The sequence below is a fragment of the Oryctolagus cuniculus genome, chromosome 7 (genome assembly GCF_964237555.1).
Source record: "Oryctolagus cuniculus chromosome 7, mOryCun1.1, whole genome shotgun sequence".
NCBI lineage: Eukaryota > Metazoa > Chordata > Mammalia > Lagomorpha > Leporidae > Oryctolagus > Oryctolagus cuniculus.
In genome coordinates, this window is record NC_091438.1 from 11069882 (window position 1) to 11083296 (window position 13415).

General features: G+C 45.5%; 1 protein-coding gene across 15 annotated transcripts in view; it reads right to left on the reverse strand.

The window, feature by feature from the left end:
- Nucleotides 1-13415, reverse strand: part of DNAJB6 (DnaJ heat shock protein family (Hsp40) member B6) — an 82100-nt gene that overhangs the window by 46542 nt on the left and 22143 nt on the right. For 8 of the 15 annotated variants that reach the window (XR_011390274.1, XM_008263862.4, XM_070077213.1 and 5 more), the window contains exons 2-3: nucleotides 3681-3772; nucleotides 1193-1302 (exon numbers count right to left, since the gene is read on the reverse strand). Coding sequence is in view for 13 of the 15 variants with exons in the window: in XM_008263862.4 (XP_008262084.1) it covers nucleotides 1193-1302; nucleotides 3681-3745 (175 nt within the window). In the remaining 2 variants the exon portion in view is untranslated. Of the gene's footprint in view, nucleotides 1-1192; nucleotides 1303-3680; nucleotides 3773-5410; nucleotides 5511-8303; nucleotides 8436-13415 lie in introns of those variants that run through there. The other 7 variants (XR_007923751.2, XM_051857051.2, XM_051857050.2 and 4 more) reach the window with 3 other exon arrangements.

A 13415-nucleotide genomic window follows, 5' to 3' on the forward strand; every position in this document is an offset into this window, starting at 1 on the left:
CAGATCCAAAGCCAGGAGTCAGGAGCTTCTTCTGGGTCTCCCATGTGGGTGCAGGGGCCCAAGGACTTGGGCCATCTTCTACTGCTTTCCCAAGCCATAGCAGAGAGCTGGATCGGAAGTGGAGCAGCCAGGACTTGAATCGGCACCCATGTGGGATGCCGGCACTGCAGGCTAGGGCTTTAACCTGCTATGCCACAGCACTGGCACCCCAGCTGCTCACTTCTGATCCAACTCTCTGCCTATGGCCTGGGAAAGCAGTGGAAGACGGCCCAAGTACTCGGGCCCCTGGACCCGCATGGGAGACCCAGAAGAACCTCTAGGCTCCTGGCTTCAGACTGGCCCAGTTCTAGTCACTGCAGTCATATGGCGAGTGAACCAGAGGACTGAAGACTCTCTGCGCAATTCAGCCTTTTCAAAAATAAATAAATAAATCTTTTTTAAAAAGTGACCTACTACTTGATCTGATAAGGACACACTTGGATCCTATGTGGTCAGTGAGTCCATCCCTGACCTTTTAAATGTCTCTACCTTTACTCACTCCAGGCTGTTCCACACTACAGCACACCAGGGCTCTCCAGGTCTCTAAATACTATTCTCTGGCCCCTTGGAGTCTTTCCTTTACCATGAAATTATTAGCTAATAGCTCATCTTCCACCTATTCATCAAATCAGGCCAACAGATCTGACATTCAATAGCATTCAATACCTACGCTCCAGACCCAGGATAGGAAAAACATCTCAGAAGTTTTAAAGCCTAAATCTGAGCTGTGTGTTCAATTCCTTCCTACTAAACTTCAAGAAGTCCTTTCAAATGGTAAGCTTACCCCATTAACAAGGTACTGTTTAAAAGTAGGGCAATGGGGATGAGCTGTCAGAATACTCAGATGTAAAAACAGTAAGTCCTATGACCCCATTTCCTTAGACACAGGGTATCAGATACTGCTTTCAGATAGCCATCCTAGGAAAAATTGTTTGAATCTTAGGTGCCTCTCAGCACTCACAGTTAACTGAATCAACTGAAATCATTGCAAGAAAAATAAAAATGTACTCAGAGGCTCCCAAATTCAACTGGGAATAAGAAAACTCATTTGTGTTTGCACTATACTAGCCCTGAATGATACCCCAATTCCTGGTCCCCTATCACCACTCTGACCCATCCACCCAAAGCTCTGTAAAAATTCAGCACTACTCACCATCAGATAACACCTCATATGCCTCAGCTACTTGTTTGAATTTTCTCTCTGCTTCTTCTTTATTATCAGGATTTTTATCTGGGTGCCACTTCAGTGCCAGTTTCCGGTATCTTGAGAAAAGTAAAAGGTACCAATCATACCTACAGTTCAGAAATCAACTCGACTTTTGAAACATAATTAAGAAAATGGTTTCACAGGTATCAACTGGTGAGTTTAATACCAGTTTTAACTATAAAGCCTCCCTTTCTACTAGAATAAAGTAAACAAGTTCTAAATCCATACAACATAACAACAACACATCTCTAGATATACAATCCAGAAACAAGGATCAAAATGTCCACAGCACAGATTCATGATGATTAAACTAACAAAGTATATAAACTCATGGAGAAAAGGGGTCTTAGTCATGGGAAACTCTCCAGATGTCCTCAACCAGCCCACTCCTTAGTAGATCAATGTCACAAGGTAAACTCTCAACCACAGGGTGTAGGGGCCCAAGCACTTGGGCCATCTGTTGCTGTTTTCCCAGGCACATCAGCAGGGTGATGGATTGCAAGTAGAGCAGCCGGGACTTGAACTGGTACCCATACGGGATGCCAGCATCACAGGCAGCAGCTTTACCCACATTGCCACAATGCTGCCCAATCATTTAACTTTAAATCCTGACTTTCAACCTTGTCTGACCTCACTGGCTCTTCAGCATTAAGGAAGAAAAGCCAATAAAGAATCTGGGTGTCCTTGGGGATTAGCAGAATTAGGTGGCAGCCACACACCCTTAGACTTCAAACAGAAAATTATCAGCATACACAACAAAACTAAGAGTCCACGCAATAAACTAATAACATGGGGTTCTAGGATTATCATTTTGTTTACTTAAAAATGCAGTACTGGGGCTGTTCTTGTTATGCAGTTGATTAAGCTACTGCATCCCATACTGGAGTGCCAGTTCATGTCTCAGCTGCTCTACTTCCAACCCAGCTCCCATCTAATGCACCTGGGAAGCAGCACTCTAGCCCCTGCTGTCCATATGGCAGACAGGGATGGAGTTCCAGGCTCCTGGTTTTGGACCGCCCATTATGAATAATAGTAACATTAATTCAAAGGGCAGAATGAGAAAAAAAGTGCAGAGAGAGAGAGGCGAGAATTTTCCACTGGTTCACTGCCAAAGGACTGCAATGGCAGAGGGTGGGCCAGTACCTCCATCCGGGTCTCCCACGTGAGTGGCAGGGGTCCAGGCACTTGGACCATCTTCCACTGCTTTCCCAGAAGCATTAGCAGGGAGCTGGAATGGAAGTGGAGTAGCCGAACTCAAAGATGTGATGCCAGTATCACAGGCAGCAGCTTTAACCTGAGCCACAATGCTAGCCCCAATAAAATCAGTATTTAAAAAAGATATTAAGGGGAAAGAAGTATGAGAAGGCTTCAACAAGTCCACGGAAAATGGAATTAAACAGGTTTATTTTGGTGCAAAAAAGTATTTTGAAAGTCAGGGACAGTTTTCCACAACAGGCATTTTTCATGAACTTTTTGCAGACCTTCTTGTATATATAGCCTAAAATTTTTTTACACCAAAATAAACTCATCTTTTTAATTCCATTACCCAGAAACTTTTTGAACTGCCCTAGTAATTCCAACTACCTCTTTCTTCTTTCTTTCTTTCATAATCCCGCTGTTAACTGCTACCTATTAGTAAAAAATAGTGTGTCTCAAGTATCTGCCTTAGGCCCATATAAATCCTGCTGGTGACACCCACAGTGCCAGCCTAGTCTCTCCTCAGTGAGACTAAAATCCTGGCTCCCTGCCTGAGGTGTAAAGCAGGAATTCTCCACTGGCAACTTTAGGTCTACAACAGCATTTTAAAATCGACTCTTCAGGGGCTGGCGCTGTGGCACAGTGGCTGGGCCACCACCTGCAGTGCCAGCATCCCATATGGGCACCAGTCTGAGTCCCCAGCTGCTCTACTTCCAATCCAGCTCTGTTAATGTGCCTGGGGAAGCAGAAGATGATCCAAGTGCTTAGGCCCCACACCCCCATGGGAGACCTGGCTGAAACTCCTGGCTTCAGCCTGGCCCAGCCCCTTTGGGGAGTGAACCAATGGAAGGAAGATCGCTCTATATGTAACTCTGCCTTTCAAATACGTAAAATCAATCTTAAAAAAAAAAAAAAAAGGAACTTATGACTGCCAAGCCAATTCCACTGCAAAAGGTTCTTTGGGATTATTTCTATCTTGAATACTATTTTTTATCTGATGCAAGCAGAAATGGGCTTCATGATCCCAAAGCAGAGTACCAGAGTAAATCAAGTGATGAAATAAGCAACAATGATCATTTGTTAATTGCTCTGTCTCAAGTTAAAAGGTCAAGTGTGTGGTATTCAAAGACAGCATACTACATTAAAAGCCATTTTAACAGGCGATAGGAAAGTTATGCTATTCTTTTGCCAATGTACAACTGTACAGATGTACTATTTCAGAAACAAAATTACTTACGCCTTTTTAATATCCTCGGGTGAGGCGTGTCTTTGCACGCCTAGAACTTCATAGTAATCCACCATGTTTTTAACAGGTTGTTGGAACAAGTCCTGCAATTGAAAATCTGTGGTCAATAACAAGACAGCCAGGATTGTATAAAATGGGGGAGGGGAAGATGGGAGGCAGAGAAGAAGGGAAGAAAGGTATCACTTTAGAACCTGCTAGCCTACAGCGAGAACCTCTGTTAGCTAACCACAAGCCTACCCCGTCAAGGCTTTGTCTGGGAATTGGTCCAAGATTCACGCCCTAAGACCCTTCTCTAGATTTGGAAAAAATATTCTGAAACAGCCTAATAATAGCTCAACTAAAAAAAATCAACAGGTGACTCAGCTGGGTGGCCACTTGACCACTAGCTGACCGGCTCACAGTGTCTTGTTTTCCTAGACACGGGTTGTGTTCAAGGAGCTTCAGTTTCCTTTTTCTTTCATTGCATTCCTGTGCCAGGTATTGGGCAAGACTATGAGAATCCCAACACGAACACACTGTCCCTGCTATGAAGAAGCCACACCGGAACAGGAGAAAGACACCCTTCCTCCATTCTGTGGGTCTTGCTAGGTTAAGGCTTCCAACTCCCACTCACTCATCATTCAAACAAATACAGTGCTGTTCTATGGTCAATCATTAGAGGCTGCCAAGACAGATTATCCCTTCAGGAGAAACCCAGCAAGAGATTCCACCTGTGGGTTATACCTGGTTTTCACTGATTCACTGGGCGTAACAATGAAAATCCACTTTGCTTGTTCTACCACCTGTAACCCAGGCCTCCGGATCCCACAAACTGCCGCTTTAAAAAAAAATTTTTTTTTTTTATTTGAAAAGCAGAGTTGTGGGAGAGAGGAAAAGACAGAGATCGTCCATCTGCTGGTTCATTCTCCAAATGGCCAGACTGAACCTGGGAGCCCAGAAAGTCCATCTTGGTTTCCCACATAGGTAGCAGGGGGGCCCTTTTCTGATGCTTTCCCAGGTACATTAAGCAGGAAGCTGCATCAGAAGTGAACAGCCAGGGCTCAGACCAGCACTCATCTGGGATGCCAGCAGTGAACCACAGTGCTGGTCCCTGCAAGCTGCTTCTTCAAGATGTGAGATTTCCTTATCAAATTTCTTTATCTATGATTGGCTAGTCTGGGTGTTTTGGGGGAGCATATTAAGTTGCTGCTTGGGAAGCTAGCATCCCCTATCAGAGTGCAGGTTCTAGTCCCAGCTCCTCCACTTCTGATCCAGCTCCCTGCTAATGTGCCTGGGGAAGCAGTGGGTTCTGGTTCACATACTTGAGTTCCTGCCACCTACATGGAAAACCAAAATGGAGTTCTGGCTCCTGGCTTCAGTTTGGCCCAGCCCTGACTCAGTCATTTGGGAAATAAACCAGTGGATAGAAGAGCACTCTCTGTCACTCTGCCTTTCAGACAAGTAAATCTTACTTTGAAAACCTTACTGGCTAAGCCACTACTCCATGCAACATGACAACCTAATCAGCAAGCTATCAGTTTGCCCCAGACTGATGGCACGTTTTCAGGAGCCTCAGAAACCAGCTCTGGAGAGTCTCAAGACACATTCTGATTATAAACAAATTCATGAGATTATAACCTTCCTAAACCCATGGTACTGAAGCTGAACAACGCTGAGGTTAAATAATGCCACCAGTTACTCCATTTCTCAAAACAAGCGACATACTTTTAGTATATTCTTACTTTCCAACTGTAGGGATCAATTCATGGTAGGAAAATGGGTATTCTCTAATCATGATTCAGTGTAGCTTATGCAGTGCTCATTAAACATTACACAGTAACGCTAGGAAAAAACATAAAGACATAATCTGCTTGTCATCAGCTCAGCCACCCAAAATAAGAAGTTATCTCAAAAATATTGCATGGCTATTTAATAGAGAACCTCTTACCATAAATATCTAGAAATTTTGGACAAAATATAACAAATTTTAATAGCTCAGCAAGAAAAGAGGAGCTTGGGTGCCAGAACCACCAGGGTATTATAAGCAAGCATGAAATGAATGAAGCTGTGGATTGATGGAACAAGAATTTCGCTTTTCTGGCCAAGACTTGCTTCAGGTACAGCAAGTCAGTGGCTCAACTAAGATTTCTATGTGATTTTTGGCTCCAAAGGGGCTTCAATTCCCAGAAAGGAGACAAAGAACTCTTCCTTTGGGACTGGCATCGTGATACAGCGAGTTAAGCCACCGCCTGCAACACCAGCTTCCCATGAGCAGCGGTCTGAGTCCCAGCTGCACTACATCTGATCCAGCTCCCTGCTAATGGCCTGGGAAAGGCGGTGGAAGAGGGCCCAAGTGTCTGAGGCCCTGCCACCCATGAGGAAGACCCAGGTGAAGCCCTGGCCACTGCGGCCATCTGGGGAGTGAACCAGCAGGCGGAGGATCTCTTAATTTTTTCATATGAAGAAAGGGGGCATGTGTTGTGACATAGTAGGTAGAGCTGCCGCCGGCAGTGCCGGCATACCATATGGGCGCCGGTTCAAGTCCTGGCTGCTCCACTTCCAATCCAGCCCTCTACTATGGTCTGGGAAAACAGTGGAAGATGGCCCAAGCACTTGGGGCCCTGCACCCATGTGGGAGACCCAGAAGAAGCTCTTGGCTCCTGGCTTCTGGCTTTGGATTTGCAAAGCTCCGGACATTGCAGCCAATTGGGGAATAAACCAGCGGATGGAAGACCTCTCTCTGCCTCTCCTTCTCTGGGTAACTGACTTTAAAATAAATAAATCTTTAAAAAAATTTTGCGAAAGAAATGTTTCTATCACTATCAAATACCATCACAGGAAGACTCTCTTAACACAAGATACAATGATTCCCACAGGAAACACAATCCCTGCAAAGATTAAACAATTAAGTTATAAGAAAAGCAAAATACCCAACATCTAAGAATCTAAAACTAAGAAACTGAAAGGGAATAATACAGTAAAAGAATCAGATGGGGCAAGCACTTGGCATAGCAGTGAAGATGCCCCTAGGGACTCACACCCCACATCAGGGTGCCTGGTTTGAGGTGCCAGCTGTGCTCCTTCTTCCAGCTTCTTGCTAATGGACACCCTAGCAAACACAAGGCGATGCCTCACACCCATGTGGAAGCCCCACAGCTGAGTTTTAGCTCCTGGCTTGAGTGTGGCTCAGCCCCAGTGATTCCATAAATTTGGGGAATAAACCAGCAGATGGGATGATCTGTCCGTCCGTCTCTCTCTCTAGCACTGCCTTTTTTTTTTTTTGGACAGGCAGAGTGGACAGTGAGAGAGAGACAGGGAGAAAGGTCTTCCTTTACCGTTGGTTCACCCTCCAATGGCCGGCGCACTGCAGCCAGCACACCGCGCTGATCCGAAGCCAGGAGCCAGGTGCTTCTGGTCTCCCATGCGGGTGCAGGGCCCAAGAATTTGGGCCATCCTCCTCTGCACTCCCGGGCCACAGCAGAGAGCTGGCCTGGAAGAGGGGCAACCGGGACAGAATCCGGCGCCCCGACCAGGACTAGAACCTGGTGTGCTGGCGCTGCAGGCGTAGGATTTAGCCTAGTGAGCTGTGGTGCTGGCCCCAGCACTGCCTTTTAAAACGAGTCAATTTTAAAACGAGTCAAGACAGATAAGAAATGGAAATGCGGGAGAGGGGGTATGGAATCTGCTGGTGTGTTAATGACCCAAAATGGTAACACATAGCCACTGGGATTTAAAAAAGAAAAACTTTTTAAAGATTGCCCTTTTTTGTTTTATTTGGAAGGCAGAGATCTTCCATCTGCTAGTTCAGTCCCCAGATGGCTGCCAGTGCTATGGCCAGACCAAAGTCAGAGCTTCTTCCAGGTCTCCCAAGCAGGAAGCAGGGACCAAAGCACTTAAGTCACCTTCCACTGCCTTCCCAGGCCATTAGCAGGGAGCTGGATTGGAAGTGGAGCAGACGAGCCTTAAACCAATGCCCACATGAGATACCAACGGTGCAGGCAGCAGTTCAAGCAGCTACACCACAAGGCCAGCCCTGTCACTGGAATTTAATAGCAGATGACTTTTTGATCCATAGGCTGACCTGAGCACCTGTCCAGAGAAGTGCAGAGTCATGGAAATCAAAGTTCAGCACAAATCTGAACAAAACCAGAAGGCCAGTATAAAAGAGGAACATGAGGTGATACTGAAACTGACTCCTAATGCGGAAGTGATGAAGCACACAATGGTGTTAACTCCTTCTCAGGTCCTTCCATTATTTAGGAACCAGGCAGAGCTAGAGGGTATAAACTGGAGGCTAAAAGATAACACTAGCAGGTAACAAAATGTAATCTCCATACCAGAAAAGGGGAGAAATCTGCAAACAGTAAGAGGTTATTATGAAAAGCCTAAGACTTTTAAAAACATAATTTTAGAGAAAAAGCATTTGGCCTGGGGAGTTAGAGAACAATTAAAGACACCCTCATGGAGGCTAGCGCTATAGCAGCGGGTTAATGATTTGGCCTGAAGCGCCAGCATCCCATATGGGCATTGGTTCTAGTCCTAGCTGCTCCTCTTCTGATCCAGCTCTCTGCTGTTTCCTGGGAAAGCAGTGGAAGATGGCCCAGGTCCCTGGACCCCTGCACCAGCATGACAGACCTAGAGGAGGTTCCTGGCTCCGAGTCGGCGCAGCTCCGGCCTCTGCAGCCACCAGGGGAGTGAACCATCAGATGCAAGACCTCTCTTCTCTCGCTGCCTCTCCTCTGTGTAACTCTTTCAAATAAATAAATCTTAAAAAAAAAAAAAAAAAAAACACACACACACAACTTTCATCCCTTATCACATCCCTTTGGAGTACATGAGTTCAATACCCACCGTCCACTGATTCCAGCTTTCTATTAATGTAGACTCTGAGAACAGCAGTAATGGCTCCAGTAATTGGGTTCCTGCTACCCATGTGCAAGACCAGATTTGAGATCCCAGCTCCTGGCCTTGGCCACTGTAGAACTTGAGAAGGAACCAGTGGATGGGCCTTCTTTGACCTCTGTCTCTGTTTCTCAATTTTTTGGTTTTAGATACATATATTCGGATTTAACACTCACAGCCAGCCACAATTCTGAGTGTCCTACAAACATTAACTCATTTAACCCAAATACTTTAATAAACCCAACAAAATAAATATGAAAGAGGGGCCGGCATTGTGGTGTGGCAAGTTCAGCCACTGCCTGCAATGCCAGCATCCCGTATGGGCAGCAGTTCAAGTCCTGGGTGTTCCACTTATGATCCAGTTCCCTGATAATGTGCCTGGGAAAGCAGCAGCAGATGGCCCAAGTGTCTGAGCCTCTGCGTCCCCATGAGAGACCCGGATAAAGCTCCTGGCATCAGCCTGGCCCAGCCCTAGATGTCACGGCCACCTGAACCAAAAGATGGCAACCTGTACATCCCTAACTCTGCCTTTCAAATGAATAAATACATCTTTAAAAAAAGAGATTTATTTGAAAGGCATAGTTACAGAGTGGAAAAAACACAGGGAGCGATCTTCTAGCCACTGTCTCATTCCCCAAATGGCCACATGGCTGGGGGTGGGCCTGGCCAAAGCCAGGAGCCAGGAACTCCCAGTCCTGCTTCAACCTCTATACCACCACCGGAAAACTTACTCTTATTTAAGGTCAATACTAACAGCCTCCCCACAGAAACACTCCCCAGACATTCAGGGTCTCTGCCTTTCCATGCCCCTGCCCTATCCACTTCAGGCTTCTAACCTCCCTCCCGTAACCTACTGGCTCTCCTTTACCAGCCATAGGAAAGCTGCAGCTTACAGACTCCTCTTCACCTGTCTTCATTCTTTCCCATTATATAAATACCACTTATTTAGCAATGAGTCCCAAATATAAGCTTCAATCCTGGGTCTCTCCTGGGTGCTTCAGACACAAATAGATAGATGACTACTTGACACAGCCACTTGGATGTCTAACAGACATTTCAAATAGAACATGACCGAAGTTTAACTCTTGGTCCTCCCACTTCACAAACCTCACCCTTCTCTAGTAAATGCTACCTACCTTGAGACCTTTGATTCATGCAACTCTCACTCTTAAAAATCATTACTATAACCTGTCTCTTCCTCTCTCTCACATTATTCACAAAGCCTTGCCTAGTCTGCCTCCAAAATCTCTTATAACCATTTGCTCTCCCCCATTTTTTTTTTTTTTGGAAGAGATTTAATCTATTTATTTGAAAGGCAGAGTTACAGAGAGATAGAGATATAGAGAGGTCTTCCATCTGCTGATTCACTCCACAATCAGCCTCAATGATCGGGGCTGGGCCAGGCCAAAGCCAGGAACTTCCAGGTCTCCCACATGGGTGCAGGGCACCAAGCACTTGGGTCCTCCTCCGCTGCTTTCCCAGGCAGGACCGGAAGTGCTACAGTGGACTCCAACTGGTGCCCATGTGGGATGCCAGCACTTCAGGCTGGGGCTTTAACCTGCTGCGCCACAACGCCAGCCTCTTGCTTTTCTCCATTTTCAAAAGCACCATCATTGGCTCCTACCTGAACTACCACAGGTGGCTAATTTCAATGCCCTTTCCTCTCACAGGTATGAGCTTAAAACATTCAGATTTCATCACTACAATCTGTGGTCATGCACTGGACAAAACCAGTCATAAATGACACTCTCAGGTCAACTGGGAATTATATGAGATAAAAATTTATTGTGCCTAATGCCAGGTCTGTGGCAGGAGAGGTACAAGATGAACCCATGACATTTCATCAAGCAAGAAAGAAATTATCACAAATTGTAGGCCTGGCCAAAACTGAGACAGCAGACCTACTGTAAAGTTTGGATGTATCAGAAGCAAGGGAGGGAGGGAGGGAGGAAAATAACTAAATGTGATCCAGTTCTAGACTGGATCAGGAAAAGGAACAACTGGATCTGGAACAGAAAAGGACATCAGTAGAAAAATAGAGTATGAAAAAAGTATACAGTTTAGTTAGTGATACCATACCAATGTTAATTTCTAAGTTTTGATTAATGCACTATAGTTAAGTAAGATCCCTTATTAAGGAATTCATGCAGGAGTAGAAGCACCGTTACCAAGGGCTAGAGAAACAAGGTGTTGGGGAGATGTTGGTCCAACTGTCAGTTGGCCAGATAAATAGGGTCTGGTGACCTAATGTATAGTATGATGACTTAAACAACTATTACTCAGTGACACTGGCCACAGTCCAAGTGCTCAGGAGCCACACTGGCTACTGACCTCCATATGGAACACAGCTCTTAAACACAAACAGCACCATTTTAGAGCAGTCTAAGAAAAAAGAAAAAATTAGAAGTGGGTGTTTGGTGTGGTGATTAAGTCACAGCTTGGGATGCCTGCATTCCACAGCATCCCACATCAGAGTGCCTGGCTCCAGTCAGCTGCTCCACTTCCAATCCAGCTTCCTGTTAATGCATACCATGAGAGGCCACAGATGATGATTCAAGCATTTGGTCCCTGACACCCATGTGGGAGACCCAAATGGAGTTCCTGGCTCCTGGATTTGGTCTGGCCCAGTCAGAGCTGTTACAGAGCTCTGGGGAGTCAATCACCAGATGGAAGATTATCCATCCCTCCCCCTCTCTTAAATACATTTTTGTTAAAGATTTCTTTTTCATTTATTTGAAAGGCAGAGTTAGAGAGAGAGGAGGAGAGAGCGGAAGAGACTGATCTTCCACCTGCAAGTTTACTCCCCAAACGGCCACAATGCTGATGCTGGGTCAGGCTGAAGATAGGAGCCCGGAGCTTCTGGGTCAGCCACGTGGGCGCAGGGAACCAAGGAGTTGGGCCATCTTCCGCTGCTTTCCCAGGTGCATTAGTAGGGGGCTGGATCAGAAATGAAGCAACTGGGTCTCAAACAGGTGCTTATACAGATGCCAGCATTGCTGGGGAAGGCTTAACCTGCCATGCCACAATACCAGGCCCTTAAATAAATTTTTTAAAATGTTTTTAGGGGCCAGCGCTGTGGAATATCGGGTAAAACCGCCAACTGTGGTCCGGCATCCCATATGGGCGCCGGTTCAAGTCCTGGCTGCTCCACTTCTGATCCAGCTCTCTGCTATGGCCTGGAATAGCAGTGGAAGATGGCCTAAATCCTTGGGCCCTTGCACCCACGTAGGAGACCTGGAAGATGATCCTGGCTTCAGATTGGTGCAGTTCCAGCCATTGCGGCCAACTGTGGAGTGAACCAGCAGATGGAACACCTCTCTCTACCTCTCCTTCTCCCTCTGTGTAAACTCTTTAAAATAAATAAAATAAATTTAAAAAAATTTTTTAAATGTATCTCAGAACACTACTTCTATGGATGTATGTAAGCTTTATCATTCTTTCTCAAGTCTGTGTTATCACAGTCCAAATGACTGTAATTCAACAGCACAAGTCAACAACTGTCCAGTCATTTGCTACCTCAAACCATGCTGCAAAGAGCATCCTAACAGATTTACAAAGGCAATGATTCTAACAGCTAATATTTAAGCCTTTAATGTACCAAGCAATGATCTGAGAATTTATCTTCCCTCCTTTCATTCTCAAAACAGCCTACAAGGCTGAGGTCTCACACATGGGTGGCAGAGACCCAGGCATCTGAGCCATCACCTGCTGCCTCCCAGGGTACACACCGGCAGAAAGCTGAATCAAAAGCAGAGATAGGACTCAACCCCAGGCACTTTAATATGCGATGTAGGTATCCCAAGCGATGGCTTAACCCAGTACACCAAAACACCCATCACAACATTCACTCTTTCAACATGGAAACGCCCATCAGGTTCCATCCACTGCTGAGGCTGGAAACAATTGGTAAACTGATAGTGCTCCTACTGAGATGTGACTGAGTGCAGCCAAAAGTCCAGGAAAGTACAAAGTGGGCAACAGTTCATTGCAAGCAGCAGCTGTCAGCTTAAGTGCTAATGAGAAGGAAGAACATGTGCAAACAGAAACAAACTGAAACAGAGAAAGATGCCAGTCTCCAAAGCAAATTACTGAAGCATCCATAAATGAATGTCTAAAAGCAAACTCCTACATACTCCAGTCCAAAAAAAGAACTATTTGAACAGTATGTTAGCCTGTGAATCTGCATTTCAAACAACCACCCCAATGACTGCTTATCTTACCATAACTTACACTAGCCAATGCAAACTAACCAAAATGTTAAAGTGAACGCACAACCAGCATATACTGGAATAGGGAATACACCTAGTCAGGAAATCGACGTTGTTATATGCCAACCTAGACCCTGTATCCGATGCACTATCCATAATGTCCTAACAAGACTCAAATGGCCATGACAATCATTGAATGACAAAGGTCAAGCCCATGGATTCTCACTTTAAGGTTACACTGCAACAATCCTGCCAACCCTGAAGACTCCTGTGGTGCAAAGCTTTGATCCATTCCAGAAGAAATGCTACGCTGACAGAAGCTTCTGTTCTCACAATACAAACGGCCACTAACGCTTTCTTCTTTTCCTAGTCCTCAAAGTATTAATCTTCATTTCTAACCCATCAGGATCCATCCTTGTTCATCCAACATTCTTGTTTTTTCTAGGTAGACCTTAGAAATACAAAAACACAAACCTGCATGTACTGGACCAGCATATACACACACATTAAAAAACAAGCTCCTGGGGCCAGCATCATAGCGCAGGTTAATCCTAAACCTGCGGCGCCAGCACCCCATATGGGCACTGGTTCTAATCCCGGCTGCTCCCCTTCCAATCTCACTCTCTGCTGTGCCCTG